Source organism: Xenopus laevis, chromosome 1L (assembly GCF_017654675.1).
Source record: "Xenopus laevis strain J_2021 chromosome 1L, Xenopus_laevis_v10.1, whole genome shotgun sequence".
Classification (NCBI taxonomy): Eukaryota; Metazoa; Chordata; class Amphibia; order Anura; family Pipidae; genus Xenopus; species Xenopus laevis.
In genome coordinates, this window is record NC_054371.1 from 233,332,430 (window position 1) to 233,356,990 (window position 24,561).

Here is a 24,561-nt window from a genome sequence, read left to right on the forward strand (position 1 = left end):
ATGTATCCATTTGTGTATAGATTTATGTATTGATTTGTCTATAGATTTGTGTGTCGATTTATGTATCCATTTGTGCATAGATTTGTGTATCAATTTATGTATCCATTTGTGTATAGATTTATGTATAGTGTCACTAGGAGTACATTGGGATCCTTTGTGGGGCCCTTTGGCAGTAGGGGACCAACATACTGGAAAGGGGTTTGGCCTACAGGGGGATTGGTACAGTTTTTGCAGATTGTGAGCTTTGATTTTAATAGGAGTGGGCTCAGGGGTGGGTCACACATGGTATAAAACATTTTATTTTCATTATGGCCCCATTATTTAGTTATCTGTCGCTGCCAACAGCCCAAACCAGAGCAAAAGGGGAAAAAAGAATATAGTGTAGTTTTTTATCTAGTCTGTATAACACCACAGTGTATTGTGCAGCAAATCAATTCAAGTAGAATAAGTGGAATTCAGTTCACAAAATGCCCACTCTGTATTAATCTACCACTTTAGTGATAACATTCAGTGTAGTATAAAATAATAGACGTTCATTAGGTAGGATTGGACAGAAACCCAAATGTAGCCTTCGTTATATTTATGGTAGCAGTTATACTCACAGACGTTTAACTGAATAGCAGACTTATACAACAATACACAGACACACAAAGGGTTAAAAGCCGAATCGCTCTCTCGCACTCCCAACCTTACTGAAACAATAAAAACTGCATTGTGCAAGGACAGTTTAAAACTACTTTAATAGTATAAAACATTGCACTCCTAAAGCAACTTCAAAAATGTGTAGTGGTTGGCAAAAAAAGTTCTCCAACACATCCAATTGATTGCATGCATTACTGTAGTAATGTAACTTTCACCTTGAGAGCACAGAATTGATTGGGTGTTTTACTGTAGTAATGTTACTTGAACCTTGATAGCACAGAATTGATTGGGTGTGTTACTGTAGTAATGTTACTTGCAACTTGAGAGCACATAATTGATTGGGTGTTTTACTGTAGTAATGTTACTTGAACCTTGATAGCACAGAATTGATTGGATATGTTACTGTAGTAATGTAACTTTCACCTTGAGAGCACAGAATTGATTGGGTGTTTTACTGTAGTAATGTTACTTGAACCTTGATAGCACAGAATTGATTGGGTGTGTTACTGTAGTAATGTTACTTGAACCTTGATAGCACAGAATTGATTGGGTGTTTTACTGTAGTAATGTTACTTGAACCTTGATAGCACAGAATTGATTGGGTGTGTTACTGTAGTAATGTTACTTGCAACTTGAGAGCACATAATTGATTGGATGAGTTACTGTAGTAATGTTACTTAGACCTTGAGAACACATAATTGGTTGGATGAGTTACTGTAGTAATGATACTTGGCCCTTGAGAACACATAATTGATTGGATGAGTTACTGTAGTAATCTTACTTGGCCCTTGAGAGCACAGAATTGATTGGATGAGTTACTGTAGTAATGTTATTTGGCCCTTGAGAGCACATAATTGATTGGATGTGTTACTGTAGTAATGTTACTTGGACCTTGAGAGCACAGAATTGATTGGGTGTTTTACTGTAGTAATGTTACTTGAACCTTGATAGCACAGAATTGATTGGGTGTTTTACTGTAGTAATGTTACTTGAACCTTGATAGCACAGAATTGATTGGGTGTGTTACTGTAGTAATGTTACTTGCAACTTGAGAGCACATCATTGATTGGATGAGTTACTGTAGTAATGTTACTTAGACCTTGAGAACACATAATTGGTTGGATGAGTTGCTGTAGTAATGTTACTTGGCCCTTGAGAACACATAATTGATTGGATGAGTTACTGTAGTAATGTTACTTGGCCCTTGAGAGCACAGAATTGATTGGATGAGTTACTGTAGTAATGTTATTTGGCCCTTGAGAGCACATAATTGATTGGATGTGTTACTGTAGTAATGTTACTTATACCTTGAGAGCACAGAATTGATTGGATGTGTTACTGTAGTAATGTTATTTGGCCCTTGAGAGCACATCATTGATTGGATGAGTTACTGTAGTAATGTTACTTAGACCTTGAGAGCACATAATTGATTGGATGTGTTACTGTAGTAATGTTACTTAGACCTTGAGAGCACAGAATTGATTGGATGTGTTACTGTAGTAATGTTACTTAGACCTTGAGAGCACATAATTGATTGGATGAGTTACTGTAGTAATGTTACTTAGACCTTGAGAGCACAGAATTGATTGGATGTGTTACTGTAGTAATGTTATTTGGCTCTTGAGAGCACATCATTGATTGGATGAGTTACTGTAGTAATGTTACTTAGACCGTGAGAGCACAGAATTGATTGGATGTGTTACTGTAGTAATGTTACTTAGACCGTGAGAGCACAGAATTGATTGGATGTGTTACTGTAGTAATGTTACTTAGACCTTGGGCGCACAGAATTGATTGGATGTGTTACTGTAGTAATGTTACTTAGACCTTGAGAGCACATAATTGATTGGCTAATTTAGTATCATCTGCAAAAATAGAAACAGTCCTTTCAATGGCCACCTCCAGGTCATTAATAAACAAGTTGAAAAGCAAGGGACCTAGTACAGAGCCCTGCGGTACTCCACTAACAACACTGGTCCAATTAGAAAATGTTCCATTTACCACCACTCTTTGTAGTCTATCTTTTAGCCAGTTCTCTATCCAGGTACAAATACTATGTTCCAGGCCAACATTCCTTCATTTAACCAGTAACCTTCTGTGTGACACTGTATCAAATGCTTTAGCAAAGTCTAAGTAAATCACATCCACTGCCATCCCAGAATTGAGGTCTCTACTTACATTCTCATAAAAATAAATTAAGTTAGTCTGGTAAGATCTATTATGCATAAAACCATGCTGGCACACACTCATAGTATTATGATTTGCTATAAAGTCCAGTATCTTATCCTTTAATAACCCTTCAAAAAGCTTTCCTACCACTGATGTCAGACTAACTGGCCTATAGTTTTGAGGCTGAGAACGGGATCCTTTTTTGAATAGAGGCACCACATTAGCAATTCGCCAGTCTCTCTGCACTATGCCAGATCTCAATGAATCCTGAAAAATTAAGTAAAGAAGTTTGGCAATCACAGAGCTAAGCTCGCTAATTACCCTGGGATGAATACCATCTGGCCCCAGACCTTTGTTAATCTTAACATGTTCTAGTCTCTTTTGAATTTCTTCATGTGTGAACCATGCATCATTAGTTGTATTACTAGAATTGGGACTGTTAAGAAGGAAACCTTCACTTACTGGTTCCTCATTTGTGTAGACAGACGAAAAATATGAGTTCAGAATCTGCGCTTTTATTTTGTTTTCATCAACCAGCTGACCCCCCCTCTGATAGTAAGGGTCCCATCCATTCCTGCTTCATTTTTTTTAACTGAATGCTCCTTGCTTTTCATCACTGTGTGTATTCTGTTTGGTTACATTTGCCACCCCCTCTGCAACACTTTGACTACTCCATGTTCTTACTTTTCAGCCAATGATTTTGGCCTCTTCTTGTCTGATGAGGACCCCAAGAAAGGCATCTGGCTTGAGGCTGGGAAAGCGCTGGACTATTACATGCTTCGTAATGGGGTGAGAGAGATTCTTAGCCCCCCGTAACCACCCCTTCATCCCTGTCCCGCTCCTGATTGCTTGTGTCTCTCCTCTCTACCACAGGATACTCTGGAATACAGAAAGAAGCAGCGACCACTCAAGATCCGCATGTTGGATGGAACAGTCAAAACTGTTATGGTGGACGACTCCAAGACCATGAGTGACCTTCTGATGACCATCTGTGCTCGTATTGGTGAGATGATCTGTGCCATAGGCAGCCTGCATGTGTGGGAAATAGGGAATAAAGCACTAGGTTAAAGCGGCAGTGCCCGTAATGAGGGGGCAGTGCAACCTTTATGCTATACCTAATGTGTCTTTTAGTAACAGAGGGGACATGCATATATATGGTTACTTGTATATTTGCTCCAGCTGTGATTCTGACAGACCACCTAGTATCCAAGCATCTTCCACTCATATAGAAAGTGTATGAAACCTGCCCTTCTCTATAGGAATAACCAATTATGACGAGTACTCGTTAGTCCGTGAGATAATGGAGGAGAAGAAAGAAGAGGTTACGGGAACACTGAAACGGGACAAGACTCTGCTCCGAGATGATAAGAAAATGGAGAAACTAAAACAGAAGCTGCACACGGATGATGAATGTGAGTATCACAGTGGCCAATACATTGGTATCACAATTACTTGGGAGGGTTCCTCTGCACCCCAGCCTCTGGTATATTCTTACTGAATTATTCTCCTCTCCCACAGTGAACTGGCTGGACCCTGGGCGCACGTTACGTGAGCAGGGAGTGGATGAGAATGAGACCCTTCTATTGAGGAGAAAGTTTTTCTACTCTGACCAAAATGTGGATTCCAGAGATCCGGTCCAACTGAATTTGCTCTATGTGCAGGTAATGATCACTACTGCATTCACTGTCACATATCACTTACATTTATTTGTTATGTGACAGTGTTATTTGTGTTATACACTCAAGCCATCCCTCCCAGTACTGTCTTATGTCTGTCCCATCTAGTCTGTCCCTTCCCCTATCTACCTAAAGAACTCACACTTATTCCTCCCCAGTACTGTCTTATGTCTGTCCCATCTAGTCTGTCCCTTCCCCTATCTACCTAAAGAACTCACACTTATTCCTCCAGTACTGTCTTATGTCTGTCCCATCTAGTCTGTCCCTTCCCCCATCTACCTAAAGAACTCACACTTATTCCTCCCCCAGTACTGTCTTATGTCTGTCCCATCTAGTCTGTCCCTTCCCCTATCTACCTAAAGAACTCACACTTATTCCTCCCCCAGTACTGTCTTATGTCTGTCCCATCTAGTCTGTCCCTTCCCCTATCTACCTAAAGAACTCACACTTATTCCTCCAGTACTGTCTTATGTCTGTCCCATCTAGTCTGTCCCTTCCCCTATCTACCTAAAGAACTCACACTTATTCCTCCCCAGTACTGTCTTATGTCTGTCCCTTCCCCTATGTACCCAAAGAACTCGGACTTATTCCTCCCCCAGTACTGTCTTATGTCTGTCCCTTCCCCTATCTACCTAAAGAACCCAGACTTATTCCCCCAGTACTGTCTTATGTCTGTCCCATCTAGTCTGTCCCTTCCCCTATCTACCCAAAGAGCTCAGACTTATTTTTCCCCATATGTTGTACTTCATTCTGCAGTAAATATGAGGCAGTCTCACTCTGTTCCATTATCCCAGTTGGACTATTTACTTATTTGTTACTAAGTTTGGTTTGTTCCCTAGGCCCGAGATGACATTTTGAATGGCTCCCACCCTGTGTCATTTGATAAAGCCTGTGAGTTTGCCGGGTACCAGTGCCAGGTGCAGTTTGGACCACACAATGAAGTAAAGCACAAGCCGGGATTTTTAGAGTGAGTGAACAGATTATAATAATGACTCTCTTCTGTCTCTTTGTCTGTCTTGCTTGGGTCTGCCTGGACAGAAATTATACACTGTATTTAGGCTTTAATTTGTATTCTAATTAAATAGCTAAATAACTTAACCACTAATATTAATATATTAAAACTAGATGCAAATTATATAAAAATACCACTTTCTACGTCTACATCAAAAGTTAGTTTAAAGTTAAACAACCCCTGTAACTGACCATGTGTTTGTCCCTGCTGAGCAGAAACCCTGAGTTTCATTAAAGGCAACTATTAGAATTCATACAATAGTAGTTCCCCATGGATCCTACTGAGAAATGGATCAACCAATTGGAACCTGCACCTGGTCACTGAGCTGCCCCACTCACACTCCCACACCAGAGAGAGGAACATTTAGACTTCAATTTTAGAAAAACAGTTGAAAAAAATGTAAAGCAGTTAAAAAAAAAAAAGTCTGTGAATGACCCCTTTAAATTAAGGGCATGTAAAATGAAGGTTTCACTGTAGCTGGAATCATAGCCACAAAGGAGGACATCAGGCTGTACTCACATGAAAGGGACTGCTAGGTAGTGTGACACTCATATTGTATGTTGTTGTTTGACATTTAGTAATACATGCATTTTTTCATCATGTTGACTCTGTTTCTGACTTTTATATTACCCTACTCATATTTATTCTTTTCTACTCTCTCCACCCTCTCTGCAGGCTGAAAGACTTTCTCCCCAAAGAATACATCAAACAGAAGGGCGAGCGCAAGATTTTCCTTGTATGTTCCCTGTGCATATATGTATATATGTATGTTAGATACACGCTAAGTGCTGCAGACTTGTGGTTAGATACACACTGAGTGCTACAGATTTGGGGTTAGATACAAACTAAGTGCTACAGACTGGGGGTTAGATACACACTGAGTACTACAGACTGGGGGTTAGATACACACTGAGTGCTACAGACTGGGGGTTAGATACACACTGAGTGCTACAGACTGGGGGTTAGATACACACTGAGTGCTACAGACTGGGGGTTAGATACACACTGAGTACTACAGACTGGGGGTTAGATACACACTGAGTACTACAGACTGGGGGTTAGATACACACTGAGTACTACAGACTGGGGGTTAGATACACACTGAGTACTACAGACTGGGGGTTAGATACACACTGAGTACTACAGACTGGGGGTTAGATACACACGGAGTACTACAGACTGGGGGTTAGATACACACTGAGTACTACAGACTGGGGGTTAGATACACACTGAGTGCTACAGACTGGGGGTTAGATACACACTGAGTACTACAGACTGGGGGTTAGAGTGCTGTGGAGATCCAGTAAGTACATAACACCGTTTGTAATTAATTTATTATACAATTATTTTCTTTTAGGCTCACAAACAGTGTGGGAATATGAGTGAGATAGAAGCAAAGGCTCGTTATGTGAAACTCGCTCGCTCCCTGAAAACTTACGGAGTTTCCTTTTTCTTAGTTAAGGTGAGAGGCACTGCTGGTGCTGATCCATTGTCTCTTCTCCTTTCTTTATATTGTTCAGCCTGTCTCTTCCCTTATCCTATTCTCTGAGTCTCTCTATACTGATACTGTAGTTCTGTGGAGGATGTTACCCCTTTATACAGTCAATGCTTTTAATAATCACGTCTCCACTTCCACTCTCTCATTCTCTGTAACTTTCTCTCCTCACAGGAGAAAATGAAGGGGAAGAATAAACTGGTTCCGCGCCTCCTGGGGATCACTAAAGAGTGTGTCATGCGAGTGGATGAAAAGACCAAGGAAGTTATTCAGGAGTGGAACCTGACTAATATCAAGCGCTGGGCCGCCTCCCCCAAGAGCTTTACTCTGGTAGCAATCTCTACTTTATACTCACACTTACATGGTATTTACCTGCATTTCTCCATGAATTACTCATACACTCATTATCTCCTCTTTAAATAGAAAAAAATTATAGAAAAATGAACTTATAAATAGTGTGACCAGTAAGTCCCCTGGCCAGTTGTGTGTGACCAGTGAGCCTCCTGGCCAGCCAGTTGTATATGACCAGTAAGTCTCCTGGCCAGCCAGTTGTGTGTGACCAGTAAGTCCCCTGGCCAGTTGTGTGTGACCAGTAAATCTCCTGGCCGGCCAGTTGTGTGTGCCCAGTAAATTTCCTGGCCAGCCAGTTGCGTGTGACCAGTAAGTCCCCTGGCCAGTTGTGTGTGACCAGTGAGTCCCCGGCTAGTCAGTTGTGTGTGACCAGTGAGTCTCCTGGCCAGCCAGTTGTGTGTGACCAGTAAATCTCCTGGCCAGCCAGTTGTGTGTGACCAGTAAGTCCCCTGGCCAGTTGTGTGTGACCAGTGAGTCCCCGGCTAGTCAGTTGTGTGTGACCAGTGAGTCTCCTGGCCAGCCAGTTGTGTGTGACCAGTGAGTCCCGGCTAGTCAGTGCAGTTATCATTTATGTGTTACACCCTCTCACATTGTCTTTTTTATTCCATAGGACTTTGGTGACTATCAGGATGGATATTACTCTGTGCAAACAACAGAAGGGGAGCAAATTGCTCAGCTCATTGCTGGTTACATCGATATTATTCTGAAAAAGGTAACCTACCTGCTGCAGTATTGCTCTGTAACTCTCCAACACTAAAGATCATCTTTTGGAATTGAAAGCATTAACTAGGCAGGCCGATGATATAGAGAGCCAGAGGAAGTGCCTCGCTGTACATGAACCCACTTTTTGTTTTGTGTTCTGTAGAAAAAGAGCAAAGATCACTTTGGACTGGAGGGAGATGAGGAGTCGACCATGTTGGAGGATTCTGTGTCCCCTAAAAAGTAAGAAGCTTCAGGGCAACCCTGCAGTATCTCCTTTGCTATGAGAACCTAAGGGTTTATATATATATATAAATATACTGCTTATTAGCCTTGTGTGCTCATAGCAAATCATCTGTGACACTTTTCTTGGCAGATCCACTCTTCTTCAACAACAGTTTAACCAAGTTGGGAAAGTGGAGCACGGCTCTGTGGCCCTTCCTGCCATAATGCGCTCAGGAGCCAGTGGCCCCGAGAACTTCCAGGTGGGCTCCATGCCACAGGCACAGCAACACATTACCAGTGGCCAAATGCACTTGGGCCACATGCCACCCCTGGTAAGTCAATGTTACCTCTTATAATGGTTTCCCTCCATTCAACCTGCCTGTAACCTCTGAATGGTTTCCCTCCCCGATGGCAATCTAGTTGCTGTGTGTGCCCCTCACAATCTCTTCTCTCCCCACAGACCTCGGCCCAGCAGGCACTGACTGGCACCATTAACTCCAGCATGCAGGCTATTAATGCTGCCCAGGCCACACTCGATGACTTTGACTCATTACCACCTCTAGGAGATGATGCAGTGAGTATTGCTGCCCCTGTGGTTTCTATTAACCCCCTAAATGCTGGACTCTTAATCTTCAATTAGCTGTCAAGTGGCAAGTTCATGTCTGCGCTGTAGAATCTCTAGTTGGTGCCAATTAAAGGGTTAACGGGATTTTCAGAAGCCTACAATGAGAATAGTCTTCAAGTGATACTGACACTAAAAATTTTCTTTTCAAAATATTAATCTACGACAAAAGTTACCTATTTGTAAGTAATTGTTACTTGATGTTCCTAAACCTGACTGTCCCTTTTTAACCTGTCAGTTAGAGTTTCTAATGCTAACGGACTCCTGCTGCACAAATATGGCAGCCCCCTCATAGAAGAACGAGGTTGTAAGAAAGGTAATGTAAAAGCATCAGGCAAATAGTTTTATGGCAAAATTATAAATAACATTCAAAGACAATGTTATGATTGATAATAAAAAAGATTATTTTCTGATGTCAGTATCTCTTTAAGTGGTTGTGGAGCATAAGCAAAAGTTGAGTATAAAGGGCACCTCCCCTGGCTAATTATAATCATAATTAAACACACCAGTGATGGTGGCAGAGGCCTGTGGTATTCTAGCTTATGAAAGCAAGTTCACTGCCAAGTAATTCTCCATTTCATTGAATGGTTTAGAAATGTTACAGTTGTTTCTAAATGTGATTGCTGTTGAAAGCAAAATCTCTGTCCACTGCACTGCTGGTCCTGACTACATGCCCCAGTGAAATAATGTAGCAAGTCTCCCCAGTCAAGGTTCAAGTTGCTCCAATGCCTTGTGTGCTGTTGCCCTCATGTCGCCAAAACAAACTGACGTAACCCTATCAGTGCTGGATTCAGGCTCTAACTCATAGCTCTTTGCCTCGCACACTTATAGAGGTAACCACCTAACCACTACAGCTTACAGACTATCAACTTGTCTAGTCTCTAAACTAAAAGACTTTTTCTGCCTCTGATCAAACAATTTTATGGTCTGTTCTGGGTCACGTTCTTGTCTTTTCTACATGTCTCTTCTGCATGTCTACGTTCCCTGACCCTTCATTACTGGTTTCTATTAAGGTGGCCGTAGATATAACACTCTTTCCTACGACCATTGGTTTCATACAATAACATCTGTGGCCACCGTTCCTCTCCTCTGAGCCCAGATATCGGCTGCTGTAGTCTTTGGCAATCATCATTGTGGTATATGTTCTGCCTGTTAGATGTAAGATCTAGTACGAATTTCTGTTCTCTTTCTGTGCCTGATTGTGCTAGTGCATCTGTTCCATTAGTCCAGTCATGTGCTGGTGGGATTATACTTATTTCTGTGTGTCTGTCCTAGCACACACATTATATCACTATTGCCCTTGGTTTCTTGTCATTGCTATCTGGGTTACTGTCAGTTCTGATATTCTCAATTATCTGTTCTGTTTGTGCTCACCCACTAACTTTTCCCTCTGTTATATGTAGGCATCCAAAGCTTGGCGGAAAAACAAAATGGATAATTCCAAACATGAGATACACTCTCAGGTTGATGCCATCACTGCAGGCACTGCATCTGTTGTAAACCTGACTGCAGGTAAGTGAACACAACTGATCTAGTAGTGGGAAGGGCATTTAGTGGGACCAAATGGTAAGAAGTTCTAGAGACAGGTGGCAGTTATCATGGTAATGGCAGTGGAGGGCTGCATGGGAATATAGGGGAGGGAGAAATGTGAGGGGAGCACCCAGGACTAAGAAAATGATAACTAAATAATAACTGATAAGGTGTAAGTTAACGGGAAAGTTGTGCTCACCACTTATATATATATATATTTTACAGGTAATCCTGCAGACACTGATTACACAGCGGTGGGCTGTGCCGTCACTACCATCTCTTCTAATCTGACTGAGATGTCCCGGGGAGTCAAACTTCTGGCAGCTCTCATGGAAGACGAGGGTGGAAACGGGCGGCAGCTCCTGCATGCAGCTAAAAACTTGGCAGGGGCAGTGTCTGACCTGCTAAAGACTGCCCAGCCAGCAAGCACCGAGGTACCCATGGCATGAAGACTACCTGGACGGGATAATGTTAGGGCAGTATGGAAGATTGTTAGTTGGAGGATGGAATATTGTTAGTTGAGATGATAAGTATGGATGGAATATTGTTAGGAGAGATCATAAGTATGGACAGAATACTGTTAGGAGATTAGTATGGATGGAATATTGTTAGTTGAGATGATGGGTATGGATAGAATATTGTTAGGAGAGATAAGTATGGATGGAATCTTGTTAGTTGAGATAAGTATGGATGGAATATTGTTAGTTGAGATAAGTATGGATGGAATATTGTTAGAAGAGATAAGTATGGATGGAATCTTGTTAGTTGAGATAAGTATGGATGGAATATTGTTAGTTGAGATAAGTATGGATAGAATATTGTTAGTTGAGATAAGTATGGATGGAATATTGTTAGTTGAGATAAGTATGGATGGAATATTGTTAGTTGAGATAAGTATGGATAGAATATTGTTAGGAGAGATAAGTATGGATGGAATATCATTAGTTGAGATAAGTATGGATGGAATCTTGTTAGTTGAGATAAGTATGGATGGGATATTGTTAGTTGAGATAAGTATGGATGGAATATTGTTAGTTGAGATAAGTACGGATGGGATATTGTTAGGAGAGATACAGTGGTGTGAAAAACTATTTGCCCCCTTCCTGATTTCTTATTCTTTTGCATGTTTGTCACACTTAAATGTTTCTGCTCATCAAAAACCGTTAACTATTAGTCAAAGATTACATAATTGAACACAAAATGCAGTTTTTAAATGAAGGTTTACATTATTAAGGGAGAAAAATAACTCCAAATCTACATGGGCCTGTGTGAAAAAGTGATTGCCCCCCTTGTTAAAAAATAACTTAACTGTGGTTTATCACACCTGAGTTCAATTTCAAAGGTTATAAAGCCATTTCTAAAGCTTTGGGACTCCAGCGAACCACAGTGAGAGCCATTATCCACAAATGGCAAAAACATGGAACAGTGGTGAACCTTCGCCAGGAGTGGCCCGGCCGACCAAAATGACCCCAAGAGGCGCAGAGACAACTCATCCAAGAGGCCACACAAAGACCCCAGGACAAACATCTAAAGAACTGCAGGCCTCACTTGCCTCAATTAAGGTCAGTGTTCACGACTCCACCATAAGAAAGAGACTGGGCAAAAACGGCCTGCATGGCACATTTCCAAGGCGCAAACCACTTTTTAAGCAAAAAGAACATTTAGGCTCGTCTCAATTTTGCTAAAAAACAATCTCAATGATTGCCAAGACTTTTGGGAAAATACCTTGTGGACCGACGAGACAAAAGTTGAACTTTTTGGAAGGTGCGCGTCCCGTTACATCTGGCGTAAAAGTAACACAGCATTTCAGAAAAAAGAACATCATACCAACAGTAAAATATGGTGGTGGTAGTGTGATGGTCTGGGCTTGTTTTGCTGCTTCAGGACCCTGGAAGACTTGCTGTGATAGATGGAACCATGAATTCTACTGTCTACCAAAAAATCCTGAAGGAGAATGTCGGCCATCTGTTCGTCAACCTCAAGCTGAAGCGATCTTGGGTGCTGCAGCAGGAACAATGACCCAAACACACCAGCAAATCCACCTCTGAATGGCTGAAGAAAAACAAAATGAAGACTTTGAGTGGCCTAGTCAAAGACTGACCTGAATCCTATTGAGATGTTTGTGGCAATGACCTTAAAAAGGTGGTTCATGCTAGAAAACCCCTCAAAATAAAGCTGAATTGCAACAATTCTGCAAAGATGAGTGGGCCCAAAATTCCTACAGAGCGCTGTTAAAAGACTCGTTGCAAGTTATCGCAAACGCTTGATTGCAGTTATTGCTGCTTAAGGGGTGGCCCAACCAGTTATTAGGTTCAGGGGGGCAATTACTTTTTCACACAGGTTTGGATTTCTTTTTCTCCCTAAATATTAAAAACCCTCATTTAAAACTGCATTTTGTGTTTACTTGTGTTATCTTTGACTAATAGTTAAATGTGTTTGATGATCAGAAACATTTTGTGTGACAAACATGCAAAGGAATAAGAAATCAGGAAGGGGGCAAATAGTTTTTCACACCACTGTAAGTATGGATGGGAAATTAGTTTGGAGTAGGATGAGATTAAGTAATGGATGATATATTGTGTTAATAAGTATGGATGGAGATATTGTTAGTTGAGATAAGTATGGATGGTATTGTTAAGGCAGATAAGTATGGATGGAATATTGTTAGTTGAGAATAAGTTATGGATGAATTATTGTTAGGGGAGATAAGTATGGATGGAATATTGTTGTTGAGTTGAGATAAGATGGATGGAATATTGTTAAGGCGATAAGTATGGATGGAATATTTTAGTTGAGATAAGTATGGATGGAATATTGTTTAGGAAGAGATAGTATGGATGGAATTTGTTAGTGAGATAAGTATGGATGGAATATTGTTAGTTGAGCTAAGTAATTGGATGGAAATTAGTTGAGATAAGTATGGATGGAATATTGTTAGTTGAGATAAGTATGGATGGAATATTGTTAGTTGAGCTAAGTATGGATGGAATATTGTTAGTTGAGATAAGTATGGATGGAATATTGTTAGTTGAGATAAGTATGGATGGAATATTGTTAAGGGAGATAAGTATGGATGGAATATTGTTAGTTGAGATAAGTATGGATGGAATATTGTTAGTTGAGATAAGTATGGATGGAATATTGTTAGTTGAGATAAGTATGGATGGAATATTGTTAAGGGAGATAAGTATGGATGGAATATTGTTAAGGGAGATAAGTATGGATGAAATATTGTTAGTTGAGATAAGTATGGATGGAATATTGTTAGTTGAGATAGGTATGGATGGAATATTGTTAGTTGAGATAAGTATGGATGGAATATTGTTAGTTGAGATAAGTATGGATGGAATATTGTTAGTTGAGAAAGGTATGGATGGAATATTTTTAGGAGAGATGATGGGTATTGATGGTTTGTTGTTAGGGGAATGATCGGTATGAATGGTTTATTGTTAGGGGAGATAATGGATATAGACGGTTTGTTGTTAACGGGAATGATGGGTGCGACTGGTATTAGGAGAGATTATCGGATTTTTTTTTGTTAGGATAGATGATGGTATGGATGGTTTGTTAGCAGATGATGAGTATGGGTGATGTGTTAGGGGAGATGATGAGTATAGAGTTTTTTTTTAGCTGAGATGATGGTAGTGGAAGATTTGTTAGGTGAGATGATTAGTATGGTTGGTTTGTTAGGGGATATGATTTGTATGGTTGGTTTGTTAGGGGAGATGATGAGTATGGTTCGCTTGTTAGGGGAGTTGATGAGTATGTTTGGTTTGTTACCGGAGATGATGAGTATGGTTTGTTTGTTAGGGGAGATGATGAATATGGTTTGCTTGTTAGGGGAGCTGATGAGTATGTTTGGTTTGTTAGGGGAGATGATAAGTATGGTTGGTTTGTTAGGGGAGATGATGAGTATGGTTGGTTTGTTAGGGGAGATGATGAATATGGTTTGCTTGTTAGGGGAGCTGATGAGTATGTTTGGTTTGTTAGGGGAGCTGATGAGTATGTTTGGTTTGTTAGGGGAGATGATGAGTATGGTTCGCTTGCTAGGGGAGATGATGAATATGGTTCGCTTGTTAGGGGAGTTGATGAGTATGTTTGGTTTGTTACCGGAGATGATGAGTATGGTTTGTTTGTTAGGGGAGATGATGAATATGGTTTGCTTGTTAGGGGAGCTGATGAGTATGTTTGGTTTGTTAGGGGAGATGATAAGTATGGTTGGTTTGTTAGGGGAGATGATGAGTATGTTTGGTTTGTTAGGGGAGATGATGAGTATGGTTCGCTTGCTAGGGGAGATGATGAATATGGTTTGCTTGTTAGGGGAGTTGATGAGTATGTTTGGTTTGTTACCGGAGATGATGAGTATGGTTGGTTTGTTAGGGGAGATGATGAATATGGTTTGCTTGTTAGGGGAGCTGATGAGTATGTTTGGTTTGTTAGGGGAGATGATAAGTATGGTTGGTTTGTTAGGGGAGATGATGAGTATGGTTGGTTTGTTAGGGGAGATGATGAATATGGTTTGCTTGTTAGGGGAGCTGATGAGTATGTTTGGTTTGTTAGGGGAGATGATGAGTATGGTTGGTTTGTTAGGGGAGATGATGGATATGTTTGGTTTTTTACCGGAGATGATGAGTATGCTTTGTTTGTTAGGGGAGATGATGAATATGGTTTGCTTGTTAGGGGAGCTGATGAGTATGTTTGGTTTGTTAGGGGAGATGATGAGTATGGTTGGTTTGTTAGGGGAGATGATGAGTATGGTTGTTTTGTTAGGGGAGATGATGAATATGGTTCGCTTGTTAGGGGAGTTGATGAGTATGTTTGGTTTGTTACCGGAGATGATGAGTATGGTTTGTTTGTTAGGGGAGATGATGAATATGGTTTGCTTGTTAGGGGAGCTGATGAGTATGTTTGGTTTGTTAGGGGAGATGATGAGTATGGTTGGTTTGTTAGGGGAGATGACAAATATGGTTGGTTTGTTAGGGGAGATGAATATGGTTGGTTTGTTAGGGGAGATGATGAGTATGGGTGGTTTGTTAGGGGAGATAATGAGCATGGACGGTTTGTTAGGAGAGATGATGGTAATAGGTGATTTGGTAGGAGAGATGATGAGTATGGATGATATGGTAAGAGAGATGATGAGTATGGTTGGTTTGTTAGGAGAGATGATGGTAATGGATGATTTGGTAGGAGAGATGATGAGTATGTATGGTGTGTTAGGGGATATGAGGGGTTTTGATAATTTGTTGTTAGAGAAGATTATGGCATGGATGATTTGTTGTTGGTTTGAGTTCATAGTTACAGATGGGAAATTGTTGGTGAGTTCATAGGTACAGATGGGATATTGTAGGCACAAATGGGATTACTAGTTTTGTTTGTTGAGAGGTTCAGGCTATTGTTATGCAGATTCATGAATACTGGCAGGACGATGTCCGTTCAGTTTCTTGCACAGAAGGTCTGGATGCTCATATTGAGATTGGATCTGTCAATATAGTAGTTCATATATGTAACATATTTGATTTTCTTTTGCAGCCGCGCCAGGTCCTCATGCAAGCCGCCGGCAATGTAGGGATGACAAGTGGAGAATTACTTAAACAGATTGGAGAATGTGACACTGACTCACAGTTTCAGGTAAACTCTGTACCCCAATATCTATAGACACTTTGTTCACCCATGTTCATAGCTATTTAGCGATGTGTGTCCTTCCAGTATTGGCTGCGTTTGTACCCCCATACCCACAAGCAAGGGCTCTGTATCACACCTTCCCTAGTTACTGAATAAATTCAGAATAAATTCTGGTTTAGAGCCTTGTATATAGAATTTAAACATCACTGGCGCTCCCTTTCCACAGAAGTAGCTCCTTTAGCCTTCCTTGATTGTACATTATATCGGCATCTCCCCCTGCTCCTTTCTTAAGACCCTCTCAGCCGTCTGCCTCTATTAGCTAGCCTTATTCTATTTTAAAGCTTCCTTTTACAGCTCCTCCCCTCTCAAAATTAACAGTTATTTCAGGTGTGTTACAGCTCCTCCTCTCTCCCAGGTAACCATTATTTCAGGTGTGTTACAGCTCCTCTCCCAGATAACCTTTATTTTAGGTGTGTTACAGCTCCTCTCCCATGTAACCATTATTTCAGGTGTGTTACAGCTCCTCTCCGAGGTAACCATTTTTTCGGGTGTGTTACAGCTCCTCTCCCAGGTAACTGCTGTGGCTGGGGTACATGTAGGTGTGCGCTGGTAATGTCAGTCCAGTAACGCTTAGTTCTTGTGGCTTCTCACAGATTGCTGCAGCCAGAGCTACTCGTGGTGTTACACCTTTAGCTGAGCAGAAAACGGTAACAGGAGCCTCTGGGCTCATTCTCTCTGCTGCCGTATAATCAGGGTGGTCTCCTCATTGGTGGATGGTTTAATTCTTTGCTTCAAGAATGATTTTGGGCTTTTCCTGTTGGGCTGATTTAGGATTTGTGATGTAATAATACTTTCTGATCCGATGGCTTGGTGAGTGCTACTGACCTGGTGATTGGGACTAATTACAATCAAGCTTTTATCTAGGACCCAATCTGGTGGAAATGGCTAATAATCATACTGCTTCAGGATCCTGTTGCCCTCTCCAGGTTTCCAGTAGGGACTTAACTTTTGGCTCCAGTGCTGATTCCAACTATCCATTTTGATTGACTGATTCTGCATGTGCATTAGTTCTGTGCCGGAAATAACCCTTACAAGTGGGTTTGGGTCATCATGAGAAGTGCATTGGCCTTTGACCATCACTGTACCCCACGTGACCTCTCTCTGCTTCTGTCTCTGCAGGATATGTTGGTACAGTTGGCTAAAGCCGTGGCAAGTGCAGCTGCTGCTCTCGTACTAAAAGCCAAGAATGTGGCTGAGCGGACAGATGATGGTGCCCAGCAAACCCAAGTCATCGCTGCTGCCACACAATGTGCCCTGTCCACATCTCAGCTGGTCGCATGCACCAAGGTACGGGGCACATACAGGTAGTACCATACAGTATATCCACATAGAACTAGTCTTATTATAAGACCATATTACACTTTTATCCCAAGGAATGCTGGGGGTTGCACATATACTGTACAGCAACTGGTTAAAAAAAAACCTTTCAGCTGGTAACCAGAAACACCTCCAGTCTGCTAGTACTATGTATCTGCTTACTTTGCCTGTCATTGGGTAGGGAAATCAGCAAAGTGATGTCTTTACTCTAGCACAGCTCCACAACAGAACCACCTCACATTCAGCACAGTTGTCCAGCCTGGCTCACTGATTGGCCAAGCTATTTGTCCTGGTTATCATCCATCCAGACAACTTTACACCCAAGCATCACATTCTAAAGAGCCGGAAAGATTGAGACAAAACAAGGTGCTGTGAGTGTAGTCCAAGCACTGACCTATATAAGTGCAACATATAGATCTATAAAAGCACAGCATATAGACCAATAGGCTGTTAGTTCTTGTAGTTGGGCAAAGCTTTTCTGTGCTTTTCCCCTAGTGATACCAGCATTGTTCTTGCATCTGAGCTATACGATGCATCTGTGGTATATGGTGCATCTGAGCTATATGATGCATCTGTGGTATATGGTGCATCTGAGCTATATGATGCATCTGGATTCCAGACTAATATGGAGTCTCCTCTTTCCCTAGGTGGTGGCCCCTACTATTAGCTCCCCAGTGTGTCAGGAGCAGCTTCTGGAGGCCGGTAAGCAGGTTGCTAAGTCAGTTGAAGGTTGTGTGGAAGCTTCGGAGGCAGCAGTTGAAGACCCTGAGCTCCTGAAATCAGTGGGAGTGGCAGCTTCAGGTGTAACGCAAGCCCTAAATAACCTGCTGCAGCATATTAAGAAGCACGCTAGCGGAGGCCCGTCCACTGGCCGGTATGACCAGGCAACCGACACCATCCTCAATGTGACCGAGAATATCTTCAGCTCTATGGGAGATGCTGGTTAGTGTGAGCATGCATGGTGTGCTAGTCACATGGTATTTATCAGCCATGGAGAGGTTGGGATAATATTTTGGGCCACACTCCTGCAGTACCTTATCCCTGTACCCTGTCATTCCTTCCCTTCAGGGGAGATGGTCCGACAGGCCCGCATTCTGGCACAGGCTACTTCAGACCTCGTGGGGGCCATTAAGGCGGATGCAGAGCGTGAGAGTGATCTTGAGAACTCCCGTAAGCTGCTCTGTGCTGCCAAACTCTTAGCAGATGCTACAGCGAGAATGGTGGAGGCTGCCAAGGTGGGTAATGGATGATCCACAGGGCACCTGAGTTTTGCTGGACTACAATGATCAGTGAAGTCGTGGCTACAACATGTTATGTGTCTAATGGGTGTGTCCTTACTGTAGGGGGTACAACATGTTATGTCCTTACTGTAGGGGGTACAACATGTTGTGTCTAATGGGTGTGTCCTTACTGTAGGGGGTACAACATGTTATGTCTAATGGGTGTGTCCTTACTGTAGGGGGTAAATGTTATGTGTCTAATGGGTGTGCCCTTACTGTAGGGGGTACAACATGTTATGTCTAATGGGTGTGTCCTTACTGTAGGGGGTAAATGTTGTGTCTAATGGGTGTGTCCTTACTGTAGGGGGGTACAACATGTTGTGTCTAATGGGTGTGTCCTTACTGTAGGGAGGTACAACATGTTGTGTCTAAAGGGTGTGCCCTTACTGTAGGGGGTACAACATGTGTCTAATGGGTGTGCCCTTACTGTAGGGGGTACAACATGTTATGTGTCTAATGGGTGTGTCCTTACTGTAGGGGGTACAACATGTTATGTCTAATGGGTGTGTCCTTACTGTAGGGGGTACAACATGTTATATGTCTAATGGGTGTGTCCTTACTGTAGGGGGTACAACATGTTATGTGTCTAATGGGTGTGTCCTTACTGTAGGGAGGTACAACATGTTGTGTCTAAAGGGTGTGCCCTTACTGTAGGGGGTACAACATGTGTCTAATGGGTGTGCCCTTACTGTAGGGGGTAAATGTTGTGTCTAATGGGTGTGTCCTTACTGTAGGGGGTACAACATGTTATGTGTCTAATGGGTGTGTCCTTACTGTAGAGGGTACAACATGTGTCTAATGGGTGTGCCCTTACTGTAGGGGGTACAACATGTTTTGTGTCTAATGGGTGTGTCCTTACTGTAGGGGGTACAACATGTTATGTGTCTAATGGGTGTGTCCTTACTGTAGGGGTTACAACATGTTGTGTCTAATGGGTGTGTCCTTACTGTAGGGGGTACAACATGTTATGTGTCTAATGGGTGTGTCCTTACTGTAGGGGGTACAACATGTTATGTGTCTAATAGGTGTGCCCTTACTGTAGGGGGTACAACATGTTATGTGTCTAATGGGTGTGCCCTTACTGTAGGGGGTACAACATGTGTCTAATGGGTGTGTCCTTACTGTAGGGGGTACAACATGTTATGTGTCTAATGGGTGTGTCCTTACTGTAGGGGGTACAACATGTTATGTCTAATGGGTGTGCCCTTACTGTAGGGGGTACAACATGTGTCTAATGGGTGTGTCCTTACTGTAGGGGGTACAACATGTTATGTGTCTAATGGGTGTGTCCTTACTGTAGGGGGTACAACATGTTATGTCTAATGGGTGTGTCCTTACTGTAGGGGGTACAACATGTTATATGTCTAATGGGTGTGTCCTTACTGTAGGGGGTACAACATGTTATGTGTCTAATGGGTGTGTCCTTACTGTAGGGAGGTACAACATGTTGTGTCTAAAGGGTGTGCCCTTACTGTAGGGGGTACAACATGTGTCTAATGGGTGTGCCCTTACTGTAGGGGGTAAATGTTGTGTCTAATGGGTGTGTCCTTACTGTAGGGGGTACAACATGTTATGTGTCTAATGGGTGTGTCCTTACTGTAGAGGGTACAACATGTGTCTAATGGGTGTGCCCTTACTGTAGGGGGTACAACATGTTTTGTGTCTAATGGGTGTGTCCTTACTGTAGGGGGTACAACATGTTATGTGTCTAATGGGTGTGTCCTTACTGTAGGGGGTACAACATGTTGTGTCTAATGGGTGTGTCCTTACTGTAGGGGGTACAACATGTTATGTGTCTAATGGGTGTGTCCTTACTGTAGGGGGTACAACATGTTATGTGTCTAATAGGTGTGCCCTTACTGTAGGGGGTACAACATGTTATGTGTCTAATGGGGTGTGCCCTTACTGTAGGGGGTACAACATGTGTCTAATGGGTGTGCCCTTACTGTAGGGGGTACAACATGTTATGTGTCTAATGGGTGTGCCCTTACTGTAGGGGGTACAACATGTTATGTGTCTAATGGGTGTGCCCTTACTGTAGGGGGTACAACATGTGTCTAATGGTGTGTCCTTACTGTAGGGGGTACAACATGTGTCTAATGGGTGTGCCCTTACTGTAGGGGGTACAACATGTTATGTGTCTAATGGGTGTGTCCTTACTGTAGGGGGTACAACATGTTGTGTCTAATGGGTGTGTCCTTACTGTAGGGGGTACAACATGTTATGTGTCTAATAGGTGTGCCCTTACTGTAGGGGGTACAACATGTTATGTGTCTAATGGGTGTGCCCTTACTGTAGGCGGTACAACATGTGTCTAATGGGTGTGTCCTTACTGTAGGGGGTACAACATGTTATGTGTCTAATGGGTGTGCCCTTACTGTAGGGGGTACAACATGTTATGTGTCTAATGGGTGTGCCCTTACTGTAGGGGGTACAACATGTTATGTGTCTAATGGGTGTGTCCTTACTGTAGGGGGTACAACATGTTATGTGTCTAATGGGTGTGTCCTTACTGTAGGGGGTACAACATGTTATGTGTCTAATGGGTGTGTCCTTACTGTAGGGGGTACAACATGTTATGTGTCTAATGGGTGTGTCCTTACTGTAGGGGGTACAACATGTTATGTGTCTAATGGGTGTGTCCTTACTGTAGGGGGTACAACATGTTATGTGTCTAATGGGTGTGTCCTTACTGTAGGGGGTACAACATGTTATGTGTCTAATGGGTGTGTCCTTACTGTAGGGGGTACAACATGTTATGTGTCTAATGGGTGTGCCCTTACTGTAGGGGGTACAACATGTTATGTGTCTAATGGGTGTGTCCTTACTGTAGGGTGTACAACATGTGTCTAATGGGTGTGTCCTTACTGTAGGGGGTACAACATGTTATGTGTCTAATGGGTGTGCCCTTACTGTAGGGGGCAGCCGCGCATCCTGACAGTGAGGAGCAGCAGCAGAAGCTGAGGGAGGCAGCAGAAGGTCTGAGAATGGCAACTAATGCAGCAGCACAGAATGCAATTAAAAAGAAACTGGTTCACAAACTGGAGGTAAGTGGAAATGTGAGCTTGGTGTGGAAAAGCAATTGGTCTGCTGTCAGTGATTAAATGTTAAAGAGAGGGGTAACAGTATAAATCAGTAGAACAAACAGAAGGTGAGGGTTATTTCTCTGTTACCTCCTTCAGCAAGCCGCCAAACAAGCAGCAGCCTCCGCTACACAGACAATTGCTGCTGCACAGAATGCAGCCTCCAGCAACAAGAACCCGGCTGCCCAGCAACAATTGGTTCAGAGCTGTAAGGTGAGAACTTGGCTCTTTATTTCTCTTTATTGCTCCGCTTGCTATGAATATTGTTCCCATACTGACACACACGCTAGCGCAGCAATGGTGTATTTATGCCATCTTCTTTATGCCATGTGAATAGAAGCAGATCTGTTAGTCTAAGGCCGGCAAGCTCCCATGGCTCCAACACAATCTGTCTGACACTAAAGCCCTGACTTTAGTCCAGCACATTCCCCTTTCCCTTTTTTTGTATAAACTGCAGTCTTTGTAGACATGAAAACACACTGTCCAGCTTGTGCACATTTCTTTCCTTAATGCAGGTCGTGGCCGAGCAGATCCCAATGTTGGTGCAGGGAGTGAGAGGGAGTCAGTCTCAACCTGACAGTCCCAGTGCTCAGCTGTCTCTCATCAGCGCCAGCCAAAACTTCCTGCAGGTCAGTTCTGTTGCACATTGACAGCCATAAGAGATCCCTCCACATTGTGAAATAGTTCTAATACTGTACAATAGTTACAAATATTGGTGCATATATGGATAGTGCATTAACTGATTGTATCCATGTACCTTTAGCCTGGTGCAAAACTGGTCACAGCTGGAAAATCTGCTGTACCAACAGTTTCTGATCCGGCTTCTGCAATGCAACTCGGCCAGTGCACCAAAAACCTGGCATCGGCTCTGGCAGAACTGCGTACTGCTGCACAGAAGGTACATTTGTTTAATCATTTGCTTGATATGTCTGGTCTGTTACCTGTTCTGTGTGATGATTTTGGCACAGTGAGTATGCAGGATTGTATGTTATTGGCGCATTGGAAGGGGTATTAAGGTATGTGCCCCAATTGCTGTATCTCTGCTTGTGTTGCTGACACCGTACCAAGTAACAGAAGCTAGTTTGCCCCACATTGGCTTCTTTTTTAGTTGGGCTCTAGGGAACTCAATGTTTGTGCTTGGTTTCCCAGTGTTTTAGCTGGGTTCTATGTACTATGAAAAACCGAGTGTTTCTGTTTGGTTTCCCAGTATTTTAGCTGGGTTCTAGGTGCTCTGAGGTACTCAGTGTTTGTGTTGGTTTTCCTTCCGTTTTAGGCACATGAAGCTTGTGGGCCACTTGAAATTGACTCTGCTCTAAATGTGGTTCGATCCTTGGAACAAGATCTTCAGGAGGCTCGGGCAGCTGCAAGAGAAGGCAAACTGCAGCCACTACCAGGAGAGACTGTGAGTTTGTGCCCCACATAGTTGCTGTATTTGTGGGGTTCGTGGCTACTGGGATAGTGTTATTGGCACACAATGAGTTCCCTACTCTAAAGCTCTGGTGCAATTGTCTCTCTTAGATGGAGCAATGCGCTCAAGATTTAGGAAGCAGCACAAAGGCCGTGAGCTCTTCCATTGCTCAGTTACTGGGTGAAATTGTCCATGGGAATGAGAACTACACAGGTAGTAACAATCCCTGCAACCATGCAGTATCAATCCTAAACCCTTCCACTCCTTTAATCCTGCTCCTTTTTTTTCCTCTGTCATCCCACTGCCCCACTGCTTTAGGAAAGATCCTGGGCTATAATTACTTACTCCTTTCTATTCCCATCTAGAAAACATTCCTGACATGTACACAAAGTACCCCTATCCCTCACTAGTCTGACCTTCACTCTACCCCTCCTGTATCTCTGTCTGCTATAATTATCCAGAAATTAGTCTGGCACAGTGACCCAATTTATATTTACTCCTGACCTTCTTACATTTTTCTTTTCCAAAAAATATTGACTTCACTTCTGGGGTCTCTTCAGAGATTGCCCATTCATTGCCAAAGCCTCCACCCCTCATATCATTCAGTAGTTGCCCCCTCTTTTCTACTTCTCTCCTTTCTGTTCTAGGTCGTGCAGCTCGGGATGTTGCCCAGGCGCTGAGGTCACTGGCGCAGGCCAGTCGGGGAGTAGCTGCAAATTCAACTGATCCTGCGGTGCAGAACGCCATGTTGGAGTGCGCTGAGGATGTTATGGATAAAGCAGGGAACTTAATTGAGGAAGCAAAGAGAGCAGTGGGCAAACCAACTGATCCCGAGGGCCAGCAAAGACTCGTTCAGGTGTGTATCACTGGTACTGAGAGACTAGGCAAGTGAATGAGGGGAAGAGAAAGTGGTACAAGAGGTTTCTTTCCCTTTGAAAATAATTCAATGGAGCTCATTATGGGTCATTGTAAACCAGCCATAAACACAGATCTGATAAACAAGACATCACAGGGGTGCTTACTACCTATATTATAGGGGTCAACAGGGTGGATAGGTTGTGCAAAATAAAAAATGTTTTGATGTAGTTAGGGGCGATAATAGGGGAGAGGAAGGAGCAATAAGACAAAGTGGGCAGTAAAAAAATGGAGCTGAATATGGGTAGAATTGGCCTACTGAGCTTTGCTTAAAATGCTTGTGGCTTTTAAAGGTTATGTGGCCTCTGTTAACTTTGTCACTTCATACAGGTTGCAAAAGCCGTGTCCCAGGCACTAAGCCGCTGTGTAAACTGCCTGCCTGGACAGAGAGATGTTGATGCTGCTATTAAGAGCATAGGAGAAGCCAGCAAGATACTACTAGCAAGTTCAGTAAG

The 24,561-nt window shown here is 42.6% G+C and overlaps 1 protein-coding gene across 2 annotated transcripts in view; it reads left to right on the forward strand.

Moving 5' to 3' along the window:
• LOC733283 (talin-1) overlaps positions 1-24,561 on the forward strand; it is a 97,272-nt gene that overhangs the window by 45,914 nt on the left and 26,797 nt on the right. The window contains exons 3-29 of one of the 2 annotated variants that reach the window (XM_041570960.1): positions 3,503-3,600; positions 3,685-3,814; positions 4,071-4,223; positions 4,330-4,472; positions 5,327-5,454; positions 6,175-6,235; positions 6,857-6,961; positions 7,169-7,324; positions 7,956-8,057; positions 8,211-8,287; positions 8,421-8,601; positions 8,730-8,843; positions 10,295-10,403; positions 10,647-10,855; positions 15,951-16,049; positions 16,697-16,750; positions 17,223-17,390; positions 18,068-18,362; positions 18,489-18,655; positions 21,619-21,747; positions 21,883-21,996; positions 22,299-22,412; positions 22,547-22,681; positions 23,057-23,185; positions 23,302-23,404; positions 23,839-24,047; positions 24,437-24,556. In XM_041570960.1, the coding sequence (XP_041426894.1) occupies positions 3,503-3,600; positions 3,685-3,814; positions 4,071-4,223; positions 4,330-4,472; positions 5,327-5,454; positions 6,175-6,235; positions 6,857-6,961; positions 7,169-7,324; positions 7,956-8,057; positions 8,211-8,287; positions 8,421-8,601; positions 8,730-8,843; positions 10,295-10,403; positions 10,647-10,855; positions 15,951-16,049; positions 16,697-16,750; positions 17,223-17,390; positions 18,068-18,362; positions 18,489-18,655; positions 21,619-21,747; positions 21,883-21,996; positions 22,299-22,412; positions 22,547-22,681; positions 23,057-23,185; positions 23,302-23,404; positions 23,839-24,047; positions 24,437-24,556 (3,602 nt within the window). The remainder of the gene's footprint in view (positions 1-3,502; positions 3,601-3,684; positions 3,815-4,070; positions 4,224-4,329; positions 4,473-5,326; positions 5,455-6,174; positions 6,236-6,856; positions 6,962-7,168; positions 7,325-7,955; positions 8,058-8,210; positions 8,288-8,420; positions 8,602-8,729; positions 8,844-10,294; positions 10,404-10,646; positions 10,856-15,950; positions 16,050-16,696; positions 16,751-17,222; positions 17,391-18,067; positions 18,363-18,488; positions 18,656-21,618; positions 21,748-21,882; positions 21,997-22,298; positions 22,413-22,546; positions 22,682-23,056; positions 23,186-23,301; positions 23,405-23,838; positions 24,048-24,436; positions 24,557-24,561) is intronic. The other variant, XM_041570962.1, reaches the window with a different exon arrangement.